The following is a 26716-nucleotide window of genomic DNA, read 5'->3' on the forward strand; positions in this document are numbered from 1 at the left end:
AAAGTGGTTAGCTCCAATGATTTTACCTATCTGTTTACAGGTATTGGAGAGAAGAGCTGCATGTATGAAAACAGTTGTATAAAGCTTTTAGTGTCTCCACAGGTAACTGTGTGAAGTCTGATAAACAGCCTTTTCTTTTGTCTTTTGTGTGAATTGGATCAGGGGTTGGTGCAGGGTCTGCTGTAAATGTCATCACGTCTACATTCTTATGTACACATCGATTCCAAAAATGTTATTATGGATGGCTATAATTCATTTAACTGTGCTAAGAGATGTATGGAAAACAGCATTCTGATTTATGTAAATAATTAAAATCAAGCCATATACTGAGACTCAGAAATATGTCTATTGTACCAGAAATATTTCTACTGTGCCAGATTTTTGTATTGGTAAAAACATGCACATAACTACTACAGGTACAGTCCCTTCAGAAAGTATAATGACTCTTTCATTTTTTGCAAACTTTATTGCATTATTTATTTAATTTGAAATTAACTAACACAATTTTTGCACACTAATCTATGCCTAATGACCCAATAGAAAACCATCAATCTATCAATCCATTAGCTAAACCACAGGTGAGCTGGAATCTAGCTAACGTTGTGCAGTAATAGGTTTTCTTCAAGGACCTTTCTGTATGTGGCAGATGCTTATTGGATGAGTTGCAGGTGAACATAACATACACTTCACCTGTACTGCCAGAGAGTTTCTATCTGTCCTGTGATGTGGATGAGTGACAGACTTTTAAAGCTGTAACCATTCTTTCTTTTTTGGTGTTTATCCTCCTCCAGCAGGAGGAGGATAAACTTCTTCTCATTGCTAAACTTCTTCTCATGCTTCTCATTTTAGCACTTCAGTCACACTGGCTACTCCAGTAACAGTATCCATCTACGCTTCTAACAAAGTGCAGTGTAGAGACAAAAATCCATCTATTGACAACATATTAACATGAATAGGTAAGTACTTTCTGGATATTTGAGAAAACATATCATTATGAATATTTAAAATTACAAAATTTTACTTACAATTCTGCTCATGAAACATCCATCCATCCATTATTTATAGCTACTTAATCCAATTTAGGTTGATGGGGATCTGCTGGAGCCTATCCCAACTCTCTTTGGATGAAAGTCAGGGGTACACCCTGGACAGGTCACCAGTCACAGGGTCACATAGAGACAAACAACCACACATACTCACACTCACTCCTATGGGCAATTTAGAGTCACCAGTCAACCTGACATACATGTTTTTGGACTGTAGGAGGAAACCAGAGTACCTGGGGAAAACCCATGTAAGCACAGGGAGAACATGCAAACTCCACACAGAAACCACACATAACCTCTGCCAGGTTATGAATCTGGGACCTTCTTGTTGTGAGGCAACTATGCTAACGACTAAGCTACCGTGCTGCCATTTAATAAAAATATGAATTGAAAAAGTTAATTTCCTCTGATGTTAAATGTGTATATATTATCAGAAGGATTATTTGATCATTGAAAACTGGCAGTCTAATTGAAAACTATTTACCACTGAAGAAAGATTAAATGACATGAAAGACATGAAAAGTGTGTGTGTGCATGTGTGTGTGTGTGTGTGTGGATGGGGTCGGGGGACAAACAAATACCACTCAAATGCCCCTTAAAATGCAGTTGTGCATAAAATTAACTCTAATGTCCCCCTATGGTGATGTAAACCCAACAGAATGCTGTCTGATCGGCTACTAGTAGAATAACCTAGATAGTGTCCTCTGATTTGCCCCTACAGTGGTGGAAACATGATAAAGTGCCCTCTGATCTGCCCCTAGAGTAGAACATCTCCAATAAAGTGCCCTCTGATCAGCCACTACAGGGGCCCTACTCCTCATTCAGCAACAGTATTTAATAACAGAGTTGTATAGAGTCTATTAAAGTGCGATCTATTTTTATACTATAAGCTTTATTGAACAAAGTATTATAAAATGCTAAGACCACTTGTATACTGACTATTTATGGTTGCAGATTTGCATCACCCACAAAAATGCAGTATCAAGAATTTGGCCAGCAGATGTCGCCATTTCTGACTGGGTCTAAAGATTCAAAACTGAACCATTTTCAATTCATGTCATATTCATTGATTTTGGGCTTTAGAAAGCTTAGTTTAACCCATCATTACATCAGAGCCAAAGACTTCAAACTGTTTGATCAAGAACAGCAACAACACTTTTGAAAGGTCAATCCAAACACTTATTTATCAAGGCCACAAATCTGCATCTTCTTCTAGTCCTGCCCTAATACATCTCTGATTTACGTCCATGCTACAAACATAGAATCCCTACAATAAAACAAGACCTTATCACACTTAACTGGTAAAGTATTTGCTTGAAATAGAGAGTGGGTGTCTTATCTGTTTGCTTAGCAATGCCTACAAAATGTTGGCTGTCATCCTTGTCAAAAGAATAAAAACTACTGTTCTGGGAACAATATCGTTTGCGTCATAACGTTTACATCGTATCGCACTGCTTGCGTAGCTACGTAACGTTAAATAGTGGTACGCGCTGGAGCTGGGTGTGAAGATGGCGGACGAAGAGGCCGAACAGGACATTAGTCCTGGGAATGGTATCACAGAAACGACAGGGGAACTTAGACAACGGTTGCAAGAACTGCAGGAAGTTATGGTTCAAGAAAGTCGTGAGTCTCCAGTCCAGTCCTCATCAGACTATTGCCAAGAGTTTTGTAGGGTAAGTATCTTTCTCTTTAGCCAACGAGTTAGCATTAATAGTAACGGTAACGTTACGTCCTGGCTCTGCCTCGATATCGTTAATCCAGGGAAAGGTTTGATTTCAAAGACGAATTAACGTTATGCTTGGACATAGAGAGAGGTATGTTCTGTTTTACCCAGCAAGAGAATAAAGCACGTGCAAGTGTTTACTAGCGATAATTGGTGTAGCATAATAGACGAACAGAAAGTCAATCAGATCGTTGACATGGGTAGCTAGGCTAACGTAAGTAGTTAGCTACTAACATACGCTTGGTAGTTGTCTGCTGGAGGAAATGCAGGTAATCCACCTGCTTATGTATCGTTTACTGGGTCCAACAGACTAATGACTGCCTGTTTCTGTTGCCCTCACAGTGGTAATAGTCGCCAGCTAGCTACATGTTAGCATATCAGCCTCCAGCGTCTGCAGTTAGACTAACGTTAGCATTAGCCTGGCATGTTTGGCAACATGCGCGTGCACATGAGACCAGTTCCACAGTTCCTCCTGTAACAACGCAGTCTTCTGACTAGCAGGATGAATTGGTCTTCCCTCAAAATTGGTTTTGTTGTGGCCTGTGCTCCAGATAATGCGTCAATATGGCATATTAAAGATAAGTCCTCCGCGTGAAACGTAACGTTGTCTTGGCGAGTTTGTTAAGCCTGTAGCAATACAACAGAAGGAATTTGTTTCGCATGTGTACGTGCAGAATGGAACGCACGCTTTTGCCGAAGAGGCACGCCGTTATTTTATAAATCACAACAGCTTACCAAAACAGTATTACAAAAATTATGTGCATTGCCCTTCAATAAGACATTTTTACAGTTCAGTGGTTAAAGAGAGGTGACGCATTATATTATGTTGAGAGTACAATGATCTGCACAGAGCATCTCTACTGCTGTTGGAGCACTTTTCTTGGTTATTAGACACTTGATTCGATAATCTAGTGCAAAACAAACTGACATTCTGCAAAAGCATATTAGTAACATTATCATGAAGAAGACTTCATAGAAATTGATACTAATGAATGTGTTTGTAAGACCTTGATGAATTGATCATAGGGAGGAATTTGAAAACCCTCTTATATCTTTTATAATTGTTGCAGAGCAACCTAATTTAATCAGTGTTTACTGATCTTCTGTGATTTTATTTGCATCACTGTGATTATTTTAATGGTTTTCATTTGAATTTAATATTAAAGTTCTGTTTGCTTGACCATTCTTTGCATTCACATCTTCACACAATATACTTCAATCTCAATAACTTAGCTGCAGTCCTAATATTTTAGTGTAAAACATTTTCAAGATTAAAAAGCATTATGAGCAATCATGTTTCCAGTAATTACGATCTGTAAATTTCTCTGCAAATGAATGGAATGACTTGAACTTAATTAAATGTCTGTTGGGCAAAGCAGGACTTTACATTTTTAGACAAATGAGCATCAAAAGTCATATTTATGATCAAGTTCAGTATTATGTCTATGCATAATTTGACCCACAGAAGCATATAAAGGCAGTATAAAGTATTGCAATTTTAGTTAATGGCAAAGAAGTTAAATCGTCCCTGTGATCCTAAATAAAACAGTTGAATCCATTGATGCCACCATAGGCCATTCAGAAGAATGTGATACCATGCCACAAAACCAGACAGAAAAAATTGGTAGAATTGCCACCTTAAATGCTTTTTCACATATTATTGCTGTAGATGGTGTTATAGAATGAAGATTTTAATAAAGCGTCACGTCTTGTTTTACATAAACAACTTAATTACACAAGATAACATTTAACATCTCTGAAAGGCAGTCCTTTCTTAATGGTTTGCTCTGTAATGCTAAACCAGAATATGTTTTAATATGTTCAGTTCATTTTTGTTTTGTAGTGTTTGAGTGTATAGTGTGATGAAAAGCCCAGAGGGACATGCTGTGGGTGGAAGTGTTGTAGGCTGAAGTTAAAACATCTGTGTAGCATAGAAGCTGCTAACAAGACTGCTTCTCTTTTTCTGACCAAGGTCAGTATGAATGTTCATAATGACTCGGATGCTACAGGCAGGAAAATTAAGTTGGTGAGGTGTTGTATTATTTTCAATAAAAAAAAAATCAAAATGAATAAATGCATATGTAACTATTATGCATCCATTTTGTGAGGAAGAAACTTACTATAAAGTAAGGCCGTGCCGAGTATTTAGTTCTTTGTTGCCTTGCGATAAGATTAAGGCCAATCTCAATAAGATTTTGCCATTTTTATTCAATATGGACAGGTCTTTCAGCCAATCATGCAGCACAAATATTGAGGCTGAGCAGCAAGGCACAAAGTTGGCACGTTTGCTGTTTCCACCCACCTGTGATATAACTATGCTCTAACAACTCATTCTGTCAGTTTTGACAGAAAACACGAACAGCCAATGATAATGAAAATAGTGCTGCACTAAACCAATCATGTGGCTGGAAGAGAGTTAGAGCACGTCAGTTAGGTTGACACACGCAGCACAAAGCGTGGAGGAGCAGCTGGCAGCAGCTCACATTAGGCATGGGCCGGTATGAGATTCTGACGATATGATAACCTTAAGCAAAAATATTACGGTTTCACGGTATCATGGTATTGTGATTACAGCTCTTAAATGTGTTATTTTTAAATGTCTGGGGGAAAAAATAACTTTTTCACTGAACACGTATTTTATTTTTAAGAAACAGTAAATTTTGGAACAGTAAACATGTCACGTTAAATAATTAAAGTAAATAATTGAATTCCAGCTACATTTAATTATTGTACTAAATTGGAGAAACGTAGTACTTTAGTGTGCTCTGCCCTGATCTGTGAAGTAAGGTGAAGGAGGCAACTAGTTGTTAGATAGTTAATTAGCCATGTTTTCTGCCTCGTTGACGGTGGAAAAAGTTCCAGGGATTCACCTCCTTCAGCCATCCCACACACAGGTGACCCTCTGACTGCTGGCATCAACCCACCGGGGGAAGGAGGGTCATGTGACTCGTTACGCTCTTCGCTGCACACAACCTGAGAGATTCCTGCACTTTGACTGCACGTAAAAAACTGTGCATACCGTAGGAACAGTATAACGGAAAATTTTTGTGGTTTTGAAACCGTGCTCACATGCTAATGTTTGGGCTGCTGTCGTCATGTAAGCCAGTACATCAGGAGTGGGGCCTGATTAAAGAGAAGATGAACAGAATAGAAAATGTTGACAACTTGAGTGTCAGCGTTACCAATTAAAACACCCAAACAGACAGCCCAGGGCTTAAAAGTCGAGAGCATTGTTGAGAGGAACGCTCTGAGGACTTTAGTAGTGTGGAGGTAATTTCAGATATTTAAAGTCTGACAAGAACGAGAGTATCATGCACTGCAAAACACAGACGTATATTTGATGAGGCTATACAAATCTTCCACTAACCTTTTTTACCACATAAAGCAGTGCCATTCTCTGGAGCACATAAAATGCAAGACTTTACAATCACAGACCCAAGCAAGTGTTGGTAGTCCCACTTAAGTAAATTAAGATGTCATTCAGACATGGTTAACATGTAAACAGCATGTAGCTCAGTCAGATCTAATGGATGCTAACCGTGAACAGTTGGTAATGTTGGACAATACTATGAAAATAAGACACTAGTGTTTTGAGGAAGAAATTCTCAGCACATATAACATGCTCCAGTTGGACTTCAAGGTAGTAGAGATTTTATCATGATTTATCAGAGATTACCCCCTTCTATTGTTTGGGGGCTTTTTCAGTTGCAATTCAAGGAGCACCTGTCATTCAAAATGTATGCAGTCTTCTGCTTTCTTCAGAAGTTACGTTAAAGTTTTAGGTTGTAACGATAAAGGTCTCTGCAGTGTGGTCTTTATGTGCACATGAACTATGGTGACTTTTTGTCTTTTGATTTGTTTTGTGACTCTTATTATTAACCCTCTGAGTTATGAGGGTATTTTGGGGCCCTGGACAAGTTTTAACATGCCCTGACATTTGTGCTTTTTTTCAATTGCTTTTAAACTTATTAATGGCTAAAGTCTGATCACACTGTAATCAGCACAAACTGTGCTCCAATAATATGTGAGCAGCAAATTTATACATGATTTTTTTTTTGAGAAAACAGTGTTTATGCATGGATGGTGAAAAACAAAAAGTTAAGTCACTGAAAATAAGTCTATAAAACACATACAGAACATTGGTTCACAAGACTTTTAATAAATGTATCTTGTAGCCAAAAGTATTTGCTTCACAATGATGTGAAAGTCATCTTGTTCACTCATGCACTCGTTCACAATACACTGATTTAAATTTTCTAAGATACTTTTTGTTTAGAAAGGGCATATGCAGGAGGGTGTGTCTCACCATAAAGAGTCATGTGATTTACTTGAGAAGACAAAAGACTCAAGACCCGCACAAAGAACCGCATAATGAGCCTTTCAGTCGCTGTGGTTGAGAGGGGATTACTGCAATACAATATATTACAATGCGGATCCAAACGTTCGTCGTTTGAGTTATGTTTTTACTCTGCAGAGAAACTAAACTCTTCGCCTCTGTGTGAAACATATGAAACGCTTCTTCACCTGTATAACGTGCCATCATCCAAACGCACAGAAAAAATGAGTAAATTCTATGATGGGGTTTGACGTTTTATGTCATTTCTCGGGGGTGTGCACATTATTACCTGGCTCACCTCAGATTATTTCCATATGAACAGTGCGCTCAGTGCGAGGCGGGATGAAATAGGCTGTAATGAGGTGAGACGGTAGTGAACGTACTTCTCCTTACGTTCATACGGATTAAATAAAAAGTGATGATTTGTTTTCAACTTGAATTGTTTCATTTCAAAGAAAACATTTCAAGCTTTCTAGCCATATATTTCTTATTTTTATGAGGCAAGTATTCGCTGTGATTCTGGTTGTTTTATTTGCGTGTCTGTGAAGAGATGACAGGGACAGAGAAGACAGAGAGCACACCCTGTTGACCCTGAGGCTTTCCTTATTTTACAAAAGCACAGCGTTTTATTATTATGAGTGTATATAACTAAAACTAGACTCTTTACAGATGATATATTGCTTTTATCTGTACGATCATAATTGACGGCGTAATTTAACGTTTCAAATTTTAGTATTGCCACAAAACGCGCTGGTACATTCGTCGTCCCCTGAGGGTTAAAGCTCAGCACATTGCTGCTGCCAGTTAAATGTACATATCATGTTATATCACCTGAATTTCCTCTGAGATTGGTAAAGTTAATCTTGTCTTATTTTATATCAGCTATCACTATTAGTTTCATGACACATCATGAGGACGGTTTGCTGTTGTCAGGTTTATGTGCTGCCGCCGAAACAGACTTCAACACTACTGTCTGTACTCCACCAGAGGTTGCTTGAGCTTAAAAAAAGCAGCCCCCTGTAATACAGCCTAACAATCAGAATGAATAGTGCTCTGTGTCACACCAGTTTCAGGAGGCAGAATTTGCCCGTTTAAATTTTATTATCAATAAAAAGCATTCTGTTAGTTCTGAATCAAGGTCCTGCAGTATTTGGTATGGATAGCTGTTCGAAAATAGGGTGAGTTAAAGTAAGTAGGCTACTGTTACATGTTTACAACTGGATCTTTTGAGATTTAGTTTTATTTTATTCACTTTCATAAGTTGAAAAATATACAAATATTTAACGAAGAGGTTAATGAAGAGGTCATTTCCCAAGTACATCTTGTGTTTTAATTCTTTAGTTATCTGTTAGTTAAGTCAGTTTTCCCACCCACATAACATACCATATGTTACATGCTTACTGGACTAATGATGTTTCTTTAAATTAATGGACCCCTAATGTTATGTATTATGTTTTTCTTGCTCGGGGGCACCATTTGCATGCCCCTGAACTAAATGTAAGTGCCGATCCCTAAGCTGGTGTCTGTCTTTTCTTCACATTAGCTATTGTTAAATGTAGTAGTATTAAATGCTCAGCTTTCTTCAAATTGCTGACAAAAGGGCTTTAAATTGTTGTCTGGTAAATTAATGCCTGTCTTCTTTCAATATAGACCCTGCTGATGTATGCCAGCTGTTGGAAGATAGAGGAAGAACCTTTGCCGCTGGTGGAAGTGTACATAGTTGCCCTGCTGAGTTATGCCCAGGCCTCTCCATACCTCTCCCTGCAGTGTGAAAATGTTCCTCTTGTGGTTGAGAGGCTCTCACTGTGAGTACCATAAAAACTGCAGACAGAATATGGATTTTCCCCATCACAGTCAATAATAATTAAGCTCGATACAACCCTGTAACAATAGCCACATTAAATCTTTGTTGTTCAAGCTATCCCAGTTGCAGCATTTCATTTAAACTCCAGGTGAAGGTCAGTGTCATGTTTTTATTGCTATTCTGTTCTGCAGGAGTTTTGTGGAGCTTTTGCTCTCACTGAAGGATGATGTTCCTTGTGGCTTATGGAAAGAATTCAAATCATCTGTGCAGGTAAACATGTCACTTCAAGAAAGAAATATGGATTTGAAAGGGAAAGACTAAAGTTTTCATGCCATGACAAGGCATTATCACCACACAACTTCCTTGTTTATACAGTAGGAAGGTTACAGACTTGTCCTTTTAAAAGCTTTACAGTTGAAATATTATAGCTTTCCAAAATCTGTGCTAAACAGTGCTAGTAGATCTTCAGGTTTAATCAAGGAAAGAGGACTTAATACTACATGTCCGTATGCATGGTTCAATGCTTTAGTTTAATTATAGACTTAACTATTGAATTAAGTTGCCAAAACTTGCTTTTTATTTGTATTTGAAACTTGACCAAACCTTTGACACTCAGCCTCAAACATCAGTGTCCTTTACCTCAACAGTATAGTCACTCTACTTTTCCTGTTCCTTCTCCAGTTTGCTCACAGTAAGCTGCAGGAGAATGGACTTCCTCAGCTGTCCCTTCTCTTTGCTTTGGGTCTGAATGATGGTGTTTGGACCAACAAGGTCCTGCAAGGCATTCTGTCCAGTAAAAACCCACGAACAGAACAAGGTGAGTTTCTGCATGGGTATTCAGAGTTCTGAGATACAGTGGGTACAGAAAGTATTCAGACCCCTTTAGATTTTTCACTCTGTGTCATTGCAGCCATTTGCCAAAATCAAAAAAGTTCATTTTATTTCTCATTAATGTACACTCAGCACCCCATCTTGACAGAAAAAAACAGAAATGTAGAAATTTTGGCAAATTTATTAAAAAAGAAAAACTGAAATATCACATGGTCATAAGTATTCAGACCCTGTGCTCAGTATTGAGTAAAAGCACCCTTTTGAGCTAGTACAACCATGAGTCTTCTTGGGAATGATGCAAGTTTTTCACACCTGGATTTGGGGATCCTCTGCCATTCTTCCTTGCAGATCCTCTCCAGTTCTGTCAGGTTGGATGGTGAACGTTGGTGGACAGCCATTTTCAGGTCTCTCCAGAGATGCTCAATTGGGTTTAGGTCAGGGCTCTGGCTGGGCCAGTCAAGAACGGTCACAGAGTTGTTCCGAAGCCACTCCTTTGTTATTTTAGCTGTGTGCTTAGGGTCATTGTCCTGTTGAAAGGTGAACCTTCGGCCCAGTCTGAGGTCCTGAGCACTCTGGAAGAGGTTTTCTTCCAGCATATCTCTGTACTTGGCCACATTCATCTTCCCTTCAATTGCAACCAGTCGTCCTATCCCTGCAGCTGAAAAACACCCCCACAACATGATGCTCCCACCACCATGTTTCACTGTAGGGATTGTATTGGGCAGGTGATAAGCAGTGCCTGGTTTTCTCCACACATACCGGTTAGAATTAACGCCAAAAAGTTCAATCTTGGTCTCATCAGACCAGAGAATCTTATTTCTCATAGTCTGGGAGTCCTTCATGTGTTTTTTTGGCAAACTCTATGTGGGCTTCCATGTGTCTTGCACTGAGGAGAGGCTTCTGTCGGGCCACTCTGCCATAAAGCCCCGACTGGTGGAGGGCTGCAGTGATAGTTGACTTTGTGTAACTTTCTACCACCTCCCTACTGCATCTCTGGAGCTCAGCCACAGTGATCTTTGGGTTCTTCTTTACCTCTCTCACCAAGGCTCTTCTCCCATGATTGCTCAGTTTGGCTGGACAGCCAGGTCTAGGAAGAGTTCTGGTCGTCCCAAACTTTTTGCGGCCACTGTGCTCTTAGGAACCTTGAGTGCTGCAGAAATTCTTTTGTAACCTTGGCCAGATCTGTGCCTTGCCACAATTCTGTCTCTGAGCTCCTTGGGCACTTCCTTCGACTTCATGATTCTCATTTTCTCTGACATGCACTGTGAGCTGTAAGGTCTTATATAGACAGGTGTGTTCCTTTCCTAATCAAGTCCAATCAGTTTAATTAAACACAGCTGGACTCCAATGAAGGAGCAGAACCATCTCAAGGAGGATCAGAAGAAATGGACAGCATGTGAGTTAAATATGAGTGTCACTGCAAAGGGTCTGAATACTTATGACCATGTGATATTTCAGTTTTTCTTTTTTAATAAATTTGCAAAGATTTCTACATTTCTGTTTTTTTCTGTCAAGATGGGGTGCTGAGTGCACATTAATGAAAAATAAAATGAACATTTTTGATTTTGGCAAATGGCTGCAATGACACAAAGAGTGAAAAATTTAAAGGGGTCTGAATACTTTTCGTACCCACTGAAAGTGATAAATGTGTGACAATTTGCAGATGCTTCATTGCTCCAGGATATGTAGGGTATCATTAGCAACATGGTCATATACTGTAGTTAAGTACTAAGGTGACTATTCATTTTCAAATCAGTCAAAATGTTGGGAAAAAGGTTTTGACATTTATCACTTTGGAAACAGGATATACTTGCCTTGTGTCATCATATATGTGGCATATGTGCATGAGTGAAACAAAATCTAACAAAACAATTGTCAATCACATCATTAATCACTCTGAAGTGTGGATGTGGCATGTCTTGAGTAGGGATTACACACCAAAAGGAAATACTGTTTATTGTACATACTGCAAAACTCTATGTAAGTACAACTCAAGCACCATGTCAATGCTGTACCACCTGAAAACTCAACACCAGTTGACGGTTGTTGTGCAAGATGAAAGTAGTACTCCGTCTGCTCAACAAACTAGTGTGTGTGTGCGTGTGTGTGTGTGTTACTTGGGAGAAGCTGTAGCATCATACATGCAGACAATTGCTCAAAAATTTAAACATGGCAGATGGTGAAGGCTTTTGTGAGCTCCTACAATACATTAAGACAATCTGACATTCCCCTCTAGAGGTACATCCATCCATCCATGCATTATCTATACTCACTTATTCCTAATTAGGGTCACAGGGATCTGCTGGAGCCTATCCCCGTTTTTTTTGGGTGAAATGCAGGGGTACACCCTGGACCACCAGTCCATCACAGGGCCACACAGAGACAAACAACCACACACACTCACATTCACTGTTATGGGCAATTTAGAATCAATTCAATTCAATTCAATTCAATTTTATTTGTATAGCGCCAAATCACAATACAAATCATCTCAAGGCACTTTACAAAAACTAAAACTAAAAACCCAACAATTCCCTTATGAGCAAGCACTTGGCGACAGTGGAGAGGAAAAACTCCCTTTAACGGAAGAAAAAAAACCTCCAGCAGAACCGGGCTCAGTTTGGGCGGCCATCTGCCTCGACCGGTTGGGGTGAGTGGATAGAGCAGAGAGAAAAGAACAGCAACAATAAACAACAAATAGACACTGCAGGTTGGTGGGACCAGTAACTGCACATCAGCGATATAGAGCTCCAGGACCAGGGACACCTGCAGAAGGTACAGAGAGAGAGAGAGAGAGAGAGAGGGAGGGAGAGAGAGAGCACAAACTAGGGGAGAGAGAGAGCACAAGGTTAGTAACATTCAATGGTGGAATATACATGAGGTGGGAGAGAAGAGAGGGGGGGGTTAGGGTAGGGGAGCTCAGTGCACCGATGGTCCTCGGGCAGTCTAGGCCTATAGCAGCATAACTAACTAAGGGATGGTTCAGGGTTGCCTGAAGCCAGCCCTAACTATATGCTTTGTCAAAGAGGAAGGTTTTAAGTCTAGCCTTAAAAGTACAGAGAGTGTCTGCCTCCTGAACCCAGGCTGAGAGCTGGTTCCACAGGAGAGGAGCTTGATAGCTAAAGGCTCTGCCTCCCATTCTGCTTTTGAGAACTCTGGGAACCACAAGTAGGCCTGCACTCTGAGAGCGAAGTGGTCTATTGGGATAATATGGTACTATGAGGTCTTTAAGGTATGAAGGAGCTTGATTATGAAGGGATTTGTATGTGAGAAGAAGGATTTTAAATTCTATTCTATATCTTACAGGGAGCCAATGAAGAGAAGCCAATATAGGAGAAATATGATCTCTCTTGCTAGTTCCTGTCAGGACTCTGGCTGCGGCATTCTGGATTAATTGGAGGCTTTTTATTAAGATATTAGGACATCCAGATAGTAATGAGTTACAGTAATCTAGCCTTGAGGAAACAAATGCATGGACTAGTTTTTCTGCATCATTTTGAGACAGGATGTTCCTAATTTTGGAAATGTTGCGCAGGTGAAAGAATGCAGTTCTAGAAATTTGTTTTATGTGTGAGTTAAAGGACATGTCCTGGTCAAAAATAACTCCAAGGTTTTTTACAGTAGTGCTGGAGGCCAGGGCTATGCCATCTAGAGTAGCTATAATTTTAGAAAAGTTATTTCTGAGATTTTTAGGCCCAAATATAATGACTTCTGTTTTCTCCGAGTTTAAAAGTAAAAAGTTACTGGTCATCCAAGCCTTTATGTCAGTTAGACAGGCTTGAAGTCTGGTTAACTGGTTTGTGTTAACAGGTTTAATAGATAGATATAACTGAGTGTCATCCGCATAGCAGTGGTAATTAATAGAGTGCTTCCTAATGATATATCCTAAAGGAAGCATGTACAGGGTGAACAGAATCGGTCCTAGCACAGAACCTTGTGGAACTCCATAACTAACTTTTGTTCGTGTGGAAGGTTCATCATGGACATGAACAAACTGGAATCTGTCCGATAAATAGGATTGGAACCACTTTAACGCTGTTCCTCTGATACCAATCACATGCTCCAGTCTCTGTAATAAGATGTTGTGGTCAATGGTGTCGAATGCTGCACTAAGGTCTAGGAGGACAAGTATTGAAACAAGTCCATTATCTGAGGCTAAGAGAAGATCGTTGGTAACTTTCAACAGTGCTGTTTCTGTACTATGATGTGCTCTAAATCCTGATTGGAAATCTTCAAATAGTTCATTCCTGTGTAAGTGGTCTGATAGCTGCTTAGCAACAGCGTTTTCTAGGATTTTAGAAATAAATGGCAGGTTGGATATTGGTCTATAATTAGCCAAGACTCCTGGATCAAGACTAGGCTTTTTGAGTAAAGGTTTGATTACTGCAGTCTTAAAGGCCTGTGGTACGTAGCCTGATACTAGAGATAAATTTACCAAGTCCAATAAAGATGAGTTCATTAATGGCAGGGTGCCTTTAAGCAGTCTAGTCGGGATGGGGTCCAAGAGACACGTTGATGATTTCGATGAAGCAACTACTGATGTAAATTCAGAGAGATCTATGGGAGAGAAGCAGTCTAAACATAACTGAGGTCCTACAGATGATTCAAGAGCTACTGTAGTAAAAGATTCATTTATTGCAGGTATAGGAAGCATCTGCTGAATTTTATCTCTAATAGTTGTGATTTTATTTGTAAAGAAACTCATAAATTCATCACTGCTGAGAGCTAAGGGAACACTGGGCTCAACGGAGCTGTGACTTTTTGTCAGCCTGGCTACAGTGCTGAAAAGAAACCTGGGATTGTTCTTATTTTCCTCTATTAGTGATGAATAGTATGCAGTTCTGGCTTTACGGAGAGCTTTTTTATATGTTAGTAGACTGTTTTTCCAGGCTAGAAAAATTTCCTCTTAAGTTTGTGGAACGCCACTTCCTTTCCAGCCTTCGTGATGCCTGCTTTAAGGTACGAACATGTAAATTATACCATGGGGCTAGTCTTCTCTGAATCACTAACTTCTTTTTCAGAGGGGCTACAGAATCAAGCGTTTCACGCAGTGAGGTTACAGCGCTGTCAACAACATGATCAACTTGGTAGGGAGTAGGATTAAGGCAGCTGCCCTCCACTATGTTTATACTTGGCATAGATGCAAATAAAGATGGAATCATTTTCTTAAATTTATTAACAGCGTTGTCGGATAAACATCTGCTGTAGTGGAATTTTCTTCCAGACGCTGCATGATCCATCATTTTAAATTCGAAAGTTATTAAAGAATGATCTGACAAAACAGGATTTGGGGCAAAAACTATTAAATGTTCAATTTCGACACCATAGGTCAGAAAAAGATCAAGGGTGTGATTAAAACAGTGGGTGGGTTTATTAACGTTTTGAATGAAACCAATTGAATCTAATATAGAATTAAATGCAATGCTGAGGCTGTTATTTCCAACATCTACATGAATGTTAAAATCTCCCACTATAATGACTTTATCTGATCTAAGCACTAAATCAGACAGGAAGTCAGGGAATTCAGTTAAAAACTCTGAGTAAGGAACAGGTGGACGGTACAAAATGACAAGTAGAACTGGTTTTTGTGTTTTCCAGTTTGTATGTGAGAGACTAAGAGTGAGGCTCTCAAATGAGTTATAACTGTTCTGAGGATGAAAGTTTAATAATAAGTTTGACTGGAAGATTGCAGCTACTCCTCCACCTCGACCTGTGCTTCGAGGAACATGATAATTTTTATGACTGAGGGGGGTTGATTCATTCAGACTGACATATTCATCCTGCTGGAACCAGGTTTCAGTAAGATAAAGTAGGTCAATTTGGTGATCAGTTATCAAATCATTTACTAACAGAGATTTAGAAGAAAGGGACCTAATATTTAATAATCCACATTTGACAGTTCTGTTTTTCTGTTCAATTAGAGGAGTGGTCTTAATTTTTATTAAGTTTTTATGAATAACTCCTCTTCTGTTAACTTCTGATTTATTTGATTTATATGTTCGAGGGGCAGACACAGTCTCTATGTGGTTTGAAGGGGGCGGCGGCTCTAAGGAAACTGCAGAGAAGCGTTTTAGACTGAGTCTCTGCATCCCGGTCCCCACCCTGGATTGTCAGGCTTTAGGTCGGCTAATAAACTCGGCCAAATTCCTAGAGATGAGAGCTGCACCATTCAAAGTGGGATGGATGCCATCTCTCGCTATCAGACCGGGTTTTCCCCAGAAAGTGGCCCAATTGTCTATGAAGCCCACATCGTTTGCTGGACACCACCTAGACAGCCAGCGACGGAACGACGACATGCGGCTAAACATGTCATCGCTGGTCAGATTGGGGAGGGGTCCAGAGAAAACTACGGAGTCCGACATTAATTTAGCAAAGTTACACACCGACTCAACATTAATTTTAGTGACCTCCGATTGGCGTAATCGGGTGTCATTGCTGCCGACGTGAATAACAATTTTCCCATATTTACGATTAGCCTTAGCCAGCAGCTTTAGATCACCATACATGTTTTTGGACCGTGGGAGAAACTGGAGTACCCAGAGTAAACCCACACAAGCACGGGGAGAACATGCAAACTCCACCCTGAAAAGGGCCCTGATGGGTTGCAAACCTGGGCCCTTCTTGCTGTGAGGCAACAATGCTTACTACTAAACCACCATGCTCTAGAGGTACAATAATGGTTAATTGGTTATCAACTATTAAGACAAGCATACAAATTTTGCAAGCCTAGTCACAGGTCCTGCTAGGCTTTTGAAAATGTAGTAAAATTTATGCAGCCGTTTTCATTCTAAAGGAGCTGTTCATCACATGCTAAATGAAAAAACACATTTCATGATAATCATAAATAATACTTTAATGAAATACAGTATCTGATTTAAGTGCAAGATTATTTATAAACAAGTGTCATAACTGTTGCGAGAAAGATGTCAGTCATTTCCAGTTTGTGTTTCCAGTTCATAAATTGTTGTGCGCACTGTTGAAGCATTTAGAAAAACCATCACAACACTATTAATAAAGTCAGAACAAAATGTTACTGTGCCCCTGGTTTTCAGTCCAGGAGTTCCTGATGCAGGAGGGACCAGTCCTGTTAGGGATGAGAGTGACGCAGCTGATGAAGGACAAGCAGCTGGGGAGGGCTGCAGTGCTGGCAAAGACCTGCTCTGATTGTCCTGCCTTTCAAGGGAAGGGACTTTTTAAGCAGATGTATCTCGTCTGCCTCTGTGCTACTTCAAAACAGGATCAGCTCATGGACGAGGTCAGTGTAGCTCCAGAGTATATTGACATTCAGGTGTCACTTGTGATAAAGCGTGTGATCATATCTATTAGAGCTTTGTGTTATATTAATTTATGATTGTAAATCTCAAGGTTAACATTTGCGAGAAATGTACCATGACAAAAGTATCTTTGTGTAATTTTACAAAGGTAAGCATTCAAAAATATACACCACTAATCTGTTCGCGTACACAAGACTTGTGGACTACACTGATTTGTCGTTTGTTGACATTGTAGACATCTATACTTTCTCCTATTACCTTAAAGGTGATGATGATGTTTCATCTTGTACATGTTTCCTTGAGTGGATGTTTATTCTTTCTGTTGAAAGTTACTATAGATGTGACATTTGTCTGCACAGCTTTCAAAGGAGGACTGTCGTGATGCATTGGAGATGATTTGCAATCTGGAATCAGAAGGAGACGAAACGGCAGCTTTTAGTTTATGTTCAGCCTTTTTGATGCGACAACTTCTTCAAGGAGATATGTACTGTGCATGGTAAGAAAACATAAAGCACCCCATTGATACTCATCTAGTTTTATTGAGGGAGAAACACATTTATCGTTGACAGGACAATCTTAAGTAACAGGGATTCAATTAGTGCCAGAATCTTAATAGAAAATTAATATGACTGTTTATCCAACTGACATACATTCAGAAAGTATTCAGTCCTTATTCACTTTTTTCAGTTTTGTTATGTTGCAGCCTGATACTAAAATTGTTTACAATGGCTCCCCCCCAATCTACACTCAGTACCACATAATGACCAAGTGAAAACAGAATTTTATGTTTATATGTTTAAAATAGAAAAACTGAAAAATCATTTTTTCACAAGTATTCAGACCCTTTTCGCAGTCCTTAGTTGAAGCACCTTTGGCAGCAATTACAGCCTCGAGTCCTTTTGGGTATGATGCAACAAGCTTTGCAAATTTGGACTGGGGGATTTTCTGTCGTTCTTTCCAATGTTCATGATACTTGTTTCTTCACATGTTGAAATAAAGAATTATTCATGTCTGCATATGTTCATCGAGTTATTATCAACCAACAGAGTGATGACTCACTTGTACCAGATTGATATGAGGCCTTATAAACTGATCTATTATATAGATGTTAGTCTGAATAGATTGAGAATGAGCAGAAAATAATTGGGCTTTGAATTCCCTCTCTTTAAATCAGGGAGCTCACTCTGTTTTGGAGTAAGCTGCTGAAGCGGTTGGAGCCATCAGAACAGGCATTCCTTGACAGATGCCGCCAGATGTCTTCACTTTCCAAAACAGTGTACCATGTCCTGTTCCTGATTAAGGTCATCCAGTCAGAGGTCAGTAAGCTGCTGAAGTGGCATTATCAAAGTGTGGACTGCCGGAAAAACTAAAGTTATCATCACCATTAACCTATTGGCTATCGTGTAATGTTACAGTTTGTGGCCTGTGTTTGCCAAAGTTTTAATAAATTTTCCAGTACGAGATACTCATTGCATGTAAGCTTTAAAGCTAGTTTGTGTGCATAAAGAGCTTTCTGTCATCAGATTGACGAGGTAGTCACCTGGAATGGTTTTCAGTTCACAGGGATTCCTTGTCAAGATTTACTTTGACATTTCTGGCCCTTTTAATGTGTTTTAGACACTCAGTAGTCTTGTGCAGAGGAAGGGTTGGTTCAGAGTAAATAGCCCTGTTAGTGCTACTACAACTATGGTTCCAAATCCACATTATGGCTAGAAACACTCATTTAACTGATGTTTCTGGGTTACTGCTTGTGCGGTCGGCTTGCAGAATAATTTATGTAGCTTTTTTTTTTTTTTTAGCCCTGAGCAGGGACCAAGGTCCCAGCGCAGGGACTATTATAATCGCTCAATGGGCAAGGGACGAATAAGCGGGGGGGGGGCGGTTTCTGGCATCATTTTCTGTCTCCCCGCACCCCACCATGACGTTACTGGGCGTTAGACGTTTCCGAAAATGTATAGTGTGTCGCTGTCGCGCGGCCGTGGGCCTGGAAACTGCTAGGATTATTAGGCCCGAGCAGGGACCAAGGTCCCAGCGCAGGGACTATTATAATCGCTCAATGGGCAAGGGACGAATAAGCGGGGGGGGGGGCGGTTTCTGGCATCATTTTCTGTCTCCCCGCACCCCACCATGACGTTACTGGGCGTTAGACGTTTCCGAAAATGTATAGTGTGTCGCTGTCGCGCGGCCGTGGGCCTGGAAACTGCTAGGATTATTTTTAGGCCCGAGCAAGGACCGAGGTCCCAGCGCAGGGACTATTATAATCGCTCAATGGGCAAGGGACGAATAAGCGGGGGGGGCGGTTTCTGGCTTCCTCTACCGTCTCCCCACACCCCACCATGACGTTACTGGGCGTTAGACCTTTCAGAAAATGTATAGATTATGATTGGCAGGTGGCCGTGGGCCTGGAAATCGTTAGGATTATTAGGCCCGAGCAAGGTCCGAGGTCCCAGCGCAGGGACTATTATAATCGCTCAACGGGCAAGGGACGAATAAGCGGGGGGGGCGGTTTCTGGCTTCCTCTAGTGTCTACCCACACCCCACCATGACGTTACTGGGCGTTAGACCTTTCAGAAAATGTATATGTTATGATTGACAGGTGGCCGTGGGCCTGGAAATCGTTAGGATTTTTCTTATTTTTAGGCCCGAGCAAGGACCGAGGTCCCAGCGCAGGGACTATTATAATCGCTCAACGGGCAAAGGACGAATAAGCATGGGAGGCGGTTTCTGGCTTCATCTACCGTCTCCCCGCACCCCACCATGACGTTACTGGGCGTTAGACCTTTCAGATAATGTATAGTGTGTCGCTGTCGCGCAGCCGTGGGCCTGGAAATTGTTAGGATTATTAGGCCCGAGCAAGGACCGAGGTCCCAGCGCAGGGACTATTATAATCGCTCAACGGGCAAGGGACGAATAAGCGGGGGGGGGCGGTTTCTGGCTTCATCTACCGTCTCCCCGCACCCCACCATGACGTTACTGGGCGTTAGACCTTTCCGAAAATGTATAATATGCCGGTGTCGCGCGGGCGTGGGCCTGGAAATCGTTAGGATTATTATTTTTAGGCCCGAGCAAGGACCGAGGTCCCAGCGCAGGGACTATTATAATCGCTCAACGGGCAAGGGACGAATAAGCGGGGGGGGCGGTTTCTGGCTTCATCTACCGTCTCCCCGCACCCCACCATGACGTTACTGGGCTTTAGACCTTTCCGAAAATGTATAATATGCCGGTGTCGCGCGGGCGTGGGCCTGGAAATCGTTAGGATTATTATTTTTTTTTGTTATTAGGCCCGAGCAGGGACCGAGGTCCCAGCGCAGGGACTATTATAATCGCTCAATGGGCAAGGGACGAATAAGCGGGGGGGGCGGTTTCTGGCTTCCTCTACCGTCTCCCCACACCCCACCATGACGTTACTGGGCGTTAGACCTTTCCGAAAATGTATAGTATGTCGCTGTCGCGCGGCCGTGGGCCTGGAAATTGTTAGGATTATTATTTTTTTTTGTTATTAGGCCCGAGCAGGGACCGAGGTCCCAGCGCAGGGACTATTATAATCGCTCAATGGGCAAGGGATGAAGAAGCGTTTACAGCCTTATTTGACCCCCTGAACGTGTGTGAAAACTCACCAAAATTTGCACCCCCCTCAGAATCGCCTCACAATTTGATATTTTATGGGTTTCATAAACGACCTCAAAAGAATGGCTCTGCGGCGCCCCCGACAGAGGTCGAGATACATTGGGCCTATGGGAGGTCATGTGACACTTTTTTCATCGTACAGTCGCAAAACCTGGCACACATCTTCTTCATGTCAGGCCAGGCAAAAAAGCTTATTGTGTCCCGGTCGTGTGACCGACAGGAAGTCCACCAGCTGGGGGTTTATCTCGAGGTCATTGAGTTCGTTGATTTTGCTCACCTCGTATTCTTTCGAACTCCTCCTTGGGCTTTTGACCGATCGAGCTCATCTTTGGCCGGCGTGATCTAGACCCATGGGGCTGCAAAAGTTATCCAAATTCTTTGAATAAGTATTACGGTTTTCCTTTGGCGGGCGCGGCATTTTGGCCTAGGCTTTTGGCTCGCCGCCAGTTCTTCAACGTGTAATAACTCTCACGCGCATGGTCGGATTGGAATCGGACCAATTGATGAATTGTAGTCCCCGCCGCCCTGGACCCATCTGATTAAACTAAATCGAAATAGGCCCTATAGCGCCCCCTGTATAACGATTTGAAAATTGCCATTCAAACCAAACCATTTACTTTGTCAGAATTGTACCAGATTTGGCACACACGTCCTTTAGGGCGTCCTGATCCTAAAAGCCGATCGGACCCGTGCCCTATTTTGCATGTGGTTGCCTTGGCGGTGACCGGATCTCGCCATTCGTTTCCTATGGGAATTTTGCAAAATGTCCAGCTTTTGTCAGAACGGTACCAGATTTGGCACAGACCTCCGTGGGGGTCCAGTAAAGGACATGGTCTACTTGGGGGGGTGTGGGGGGGGGGGCGGATAGCGCCCCCTATGCAGTTGCACTTACTTTGTCCAGCTTTTGTCAGAACGGTACCAGATTTGGCACAGACATCTGTGGAGGTCCAGTAAAGGACATGGTCTACTTGGGGGGGTGTGGGGGGGGGCGGATGGCGCCCCCTATGTAGTTGCACTTACTTTGTCAGAACTGTATCAAATTTGGCAAAGACCTCCGTGGGGGTCCACTGATTGACGTGGTCTATTTGGGGGGGGTTTGGGGGGGTGCGGATAGCGCCCCCTATGTGCTTGCATGTACTTTGCCGGAACTGTACCGAATTTGGCACGGACCTCCGTGGGGGTCCCCTGAATGACGTGATCTACTTGGGGAGGTGCTGTCTCCAAGGGGCAGGGGTTTTGGGGGAGCCGCCGTTTTTTGGGGGACGGTCGGTTCGGAGGGCGGGGGCGCTTGGGGAGGCGTTTCGTTCGGGGAGGCCGTTCGCTGGGGGACGCGGTTCGCTCGCGGGGGCGGCGCGCCGGGGGAGGCGGTCCGCTCGAGGCGAGGGCCGATCATCGCCGCTTGCGGCTATATTTAGGCCCGAGCAGGGACCAAGGTCCCAGCGCAGGGACTATTATAATCGCTCAATGGGCAAGGGACGAATAAGCGGGGGGGGCGGTTTCTGGCATCATTTTCTGTCTCCCCGCACCCCACCATGACGTTACTGGGCGTTAGACGTTTCCGAAAATGTATAGTGTGTCGCTGTCGCGCGGCCGTGGGCCTGGAAACTGCTAGGATTATTATTTTTTTTTTTTTTTTTTTTTTTTTTTTTTTTTTGTTATTATTCTTCTTTGACCTTTACGGCCTTATTTGACCCCCTGAACGTGTGTGAAAACTCACCAAACTTTGCACCCCCCTCAGAATCGCGTCACAATTTGATATTTTATGGGTTTCATGAACGACCTCAAAAGAATGGCTCTGCGGCGCCCCCGACAGAGGTCGAGATACATTGGGCCTATGGGAGGTCATGTGACACTTTTTTCATCGCACGGTCGCCGGCTTTGGCATGTTTATTCTTCATGTCAGGCCAAGCAAGAAAGCTTATCGTGTCCCGGTCGTGTGACCGACAGGAAGTCCACCAGCTGGGGGTTTATCTGGAGGTCACTGAGTTCGTTGATTTTGCTCACCTCGTATTCTTTCGAACTCCTCCTTGGGTTTTTGACCGATCGAGCTCATTTTTGGCCAGCGTCACCTAGACCCATGGGGCTGCAAAAGTTATCCAAATTCTTTGAATAAGTATTACGGTTTTCCTTTGGCGGGCGCTGCAATTTGGCCTAGGCTTTTGGCTCGCCGCCAGTTCTTCAACTTGTAATAACTCTCACACGCATGGTCGGATTGGAATCGGACCAATTGATGAATTGTAGACCCCGGGGGCCTGAGTCCAGGTGATTGAACAAAATCACTGTAGGCCCTATAGCGCCCCCTATATAACAATGTGAATATTTGCATAAATTTGTATTGAGAAATACACATTTAGTTTGTCAGAAATGGACCAAAGTTTGCACACAAATCCTTTAGGGCATTCTGAGCAAAAAAGCCAATGAGAGCCATGCTCTATTTTCCACGCTCTTGCCTTGGAGATGACACACACCCACCATTCATTTCCTATGGGTTTTACACTTAAAGATGCAAATGCTGTGTTGTCACATTTGAATCACTTACACTCCCTGCAGGCCTGAACCCACGTGACCGATCAAAGTCACAATAGGTGCAGTGGCGCTGCCTTTGTAAGGGCCTTCAAGTTTGAATGTGTGTCTGTATGTGCCTGTATCACTGATGTGACCTCTGCAGCGGTTAAAATCCCACACACACCTCACCTTTCCAGGAGACTGCTGCCGTCCTGCATTTGTGTGTGTCTGTATGTGTGTCTGTAAGTGTCTGTATCACTGTGGCCGTAGAGATGTGACCTCTGCAGCGGTTAAAATCCCACACACCTCACCTTTCCGGGTGCAAATTGTCCTGTCACTTAAAAGGCTCCCAGTGGATCCACAGTTTGACTTTGGCATTGAATAAATCTTGTGTTTTCTGAGAGACAACACTCTTTTCACTGTGATGTTGTGAAAAAATGTGAGGTTTTCATCTGTACTGTGACCTGGAGACTTATTCTGTTAATGTCTTAATATGTGTATCAGTGTGTTTTTGTGTCTCAGGACATCTGGAAATGTGTGTTTACAACTGTTGCAATGTCAGAGTCTCTGTAGTGTTTTTACTGTTTTGAACAACAGACTTTTGACTTCAGTGTTGTTTGGGAGCACGTCCTCGGTTTTGCCAAAAGATGGCAGCAGAGCTCTATGTACCACATTCTTTCTGTGACATCCAGCATTGCTTTTCAAAGGGAGTTTTAAACCAAAAGATGCACATGTTGTGTACTTCCACTTACTTTGTCAGAAATGGACCAAATTTGGCACAGACATCCTTTAGGGCATCCTAATCATAAAAGCAAAGGGAGTTTTAAACCAAAAGATGCACATGTTGTGTACTTCCACTTACTTTGTCAGAAATGGACCAAATTTGGCACAGACATCCTTTAGGGCATCCTAATCATAAAAGCAAAGGGAGTTTTAAACCAAAAGATGCACATGTTGTGTACTTCCACTTACTTTGTCAGAAATGGACCAAATTTGGCACAGACATCCTTTAGGGCATCCTAATCATAAAAGCCAATCGGACCCATGCCTTCTGAAATCAGCCATTGGCCACTCAGAATCACAGTTTGGTCTTGGTATTAAATAAATCTTGTGGTTTTATAAGAGACAAGACTCTTTTCACTATGATGAGGTGAAACATTTGACTTTTTCATCTGAACTGTGGCCTCTGCATCCTGTGACTTAAAGTGACACAGTAGAAGGCAATACGGCCAATATGCAACATTGTAAAATATCAAAATGATTTCATGTTAAAAATGACAGACTCCACAACAAGTTCAACTGTTTCACTAACTCAACTTTATAATGTACAAAATACAGAAACAAAAGTAACTCATTTATTCCTTCAGCAGAGACTACTGGTGTAGAGGAAAAACTCCCTTTTACAGAAGAAAATCTCTGAAAAACCCAGGCTCAGGAGATGGGCACTATATGCCTCAACAAGACAAAGAAAAACACTGTAAATGACAGAGTCCACAACAATTTCAACTATTTCATTAAGTCAACTTCATTATGTGCAAAATACAGAAACTAAAGCAACCAATTCATTCCTTGAGGACTGACTATTGGTGTAGAGGAAAAACTCCCTTTAATGGAAGAAAACCTCTGACAAAGTAGAGGAAAAACTCCCTTTAACGGAAGAAAACCTCTTGACAAAGTGGAGGAAAAACTCCCTTTGACGGAAGAAAACCTCTGACAAACCCAGGCTCAGGAGATGGGCTCTGATGCTGTGTTGTCACATTTGAATCAATTACACTCCCCGCAGGCCTGAACCCACGTGACCGATCAAAGTCACAATAGGCTGCCTTTGTAAGGGCAATCAAGTTTGAATGTGTGTCTGTATGTGCCTGTATCACTGATGTGACCTCTGCAGCGGTTAAAATCCCACACACCTCACGTCTGTGTCTCGGTACGTCTGGAAGTGTGCAACTGTGCTTTCAACTGCTGCTGTTTCAGGTCGGCTGCGCGGTTTGAGCTCGTCTTCGGCCGCGGGTCGCTCGCGGGGGCGGTGTGCCGGGGGAGGCGGTCTGCTCGAGGCGAGGGCCGATCATCGCCGCTTGCGGCTATATTTATTTATTTATTTATTTATTTATTTTTTTTTTTTTTTTAATTCTATTTTTACCGATTCAACCTCAAATTTGACCCCCTGAACGTGTGTGAAAACTCACCAAAATTTGCAGGCCCCTCAGAATCGCGTGAAAATTTGATATTTTATGGGTTTCATAAACGACCTCAAAAGAATGGCTCTGCGGCGCCCCCGACAGAGGTCGAGATACATTGGGCCTATGGGAGGTCATGTGACACTTTTTTCATTGTACAGTCACCAGCTTTGGCATGTTTATTCTTCATGATAGGCCAAGCAAGAAAGCTTATCGTGTCCAGGTCGTGTGACCGACAGGAAGTCCACCAGCTGGGGGTTTATCTCGAGGTCATTGAGTTCGTTGATTTTGCTCACCTCGTATTCTTTCGCGTCCTTTAGGGCGTCCTGATCCTAAAAGCCGATTGGACCCGTGCCCTATTTTGCATGTGGTTGCCTTGGCGGTGACCAGATCTCGCCATTCGTTTCCTATGGGAATTTTGCAAAATGTCCAGCTTTTGTCAGAACGGTACCAGATTTGGCACAGACATCCGTGGGGGTCCAGTAAAGGACATGGTCTACTTGGGGAGGGTGTGGGGGGGGGCGGATAGCGCCCCCTATGCAGTTGCACTTACTTTGTCCAGCTTTTGTCAGAACGGTACCAGATTTGGCACAGACCTCCGTGGAGGTCCAGTGAAGGACATGGTCTACTTGGGGGGGTGTGGGGGGGGGCGGATGGCGCCCCCTATGCAGTTGCACTTACTTTGTCAGAACTGTATCAAATTTGGCACGGACCTCCGTGGGGCTCCGGGAGAGGACGTGGTCTACTTGGAGGGGTGTGGGGGGGGCGGATGGCGCCCCCTATGTACTTGCACTTACTTTGTCGGAACTGTACCGAATTTGGCACGGACCTCCGTGGGGGTCCCCTGAATGACGTGATCTACTTGGGGAGGTGCGGTCTCCAAGGGGGAGGGGTTTTGGGGGGGCCGCCATTTTTTGGGGGACGGTCGGTTCGGAGGGCGGGGGCGCTTGGGGAGGCTTTTCGTTCGGGGAGGCCGTTCGCTGGGGGAGGCGGTTCGTTCGTGGACGCGGCTCGCTGGGGGACGCGGTTCGCTCGCGGGGGCGGCGCGTCGGGGGAGGCGGTCCGCTCGAGGCGAGGGCCGATCATCGCCGCTTGCGGCTATATTATTTTCTTTACTTTGTGTGATATCTGTGCCTCGTGTGTTACAGGGGCAGAATATTCAGGGGCTATTCTGTTTTATGCTACTTTTTAATGCTTTCGCGGAGAGCTTTTTCTCTTCTTTATATTTCCACTTTGTTGTCAGCGTGTCACATAATCCAGAGACTTTTAGCTACAGCTCGATCCCTCCTACCGGACCTTTAATACATTTCCAGAAGAAGTACAGCGAAAACACTCTCTTAACCAAGAGGAATCTTCTCGCAACAAAAAGAAGAAAACTCAACGGGGGAAATAA

General features: G+C 42.5%; 1 protein-coding gene across 1 annotated transcript; it reads left to right on the forward strand.

The window, feature by feature from the left end:
• The first annotated feature begins 2538 nt into the window (after positions 1-2538).
• Positions 2539-26716, forward strand: znf292b (zinc finger protein 292b). The gene is made up of 8 exons (XM_033325091.1): positions 2539-2719; positions 8756-8910; positions 9101-9179; positions 9591-9726; positions 16793-16995; positions 17374-17510; positions 18189-18330; positions 26600-26716. Exons 1-8 carry the CDS (start codon positions 2555-2557, stop codon positions 26714-26716), a joined length of 1134 nt encoding a protein of 377 aa, XP_033180982.1. The 5' UTR covers positions 2539-2554.

This window comes from Mastacembelus armatus, chromosome 24 (genome assembly GCF_900324485.2).
Source record: "Mastacembelus armatus chromosome 24, fMasArm1.2, whole genome shotgun sequence".
NCBI classification, from domain to species: domain Eukaryota; kingdom Metazoa; phylum Chordata; class Actinopteri; order Synbranchiformes; family Mastacembelidae; genus Mastacembelus; species Mastacembelus armatus.

Bases quoted from the DNA above. Each gene is read 5' to 3' on its own strand.
- znf292b (XM_033325091.1), top strand. From the start codon at position 2,555: ATGGCGGACGAAGAGGCCGAACAGGACATTAGTCCTGGGAATGGTATC. The intron at 2,720-8,755 runs GTAAGTATCTTT...CTTTCAATATAG, and splicing joins ATTGCCAAGAGTTTTGTAGG to ACCCTGCTGATGTATGCCAG. The intron at 9,180-9,590 runs GTAAACATGTCA...TTCCTTCTCCAG, and splicing joins AATTCAAATCATCTGTGCAG to TTTGCTCACAGTAAGCTGCA.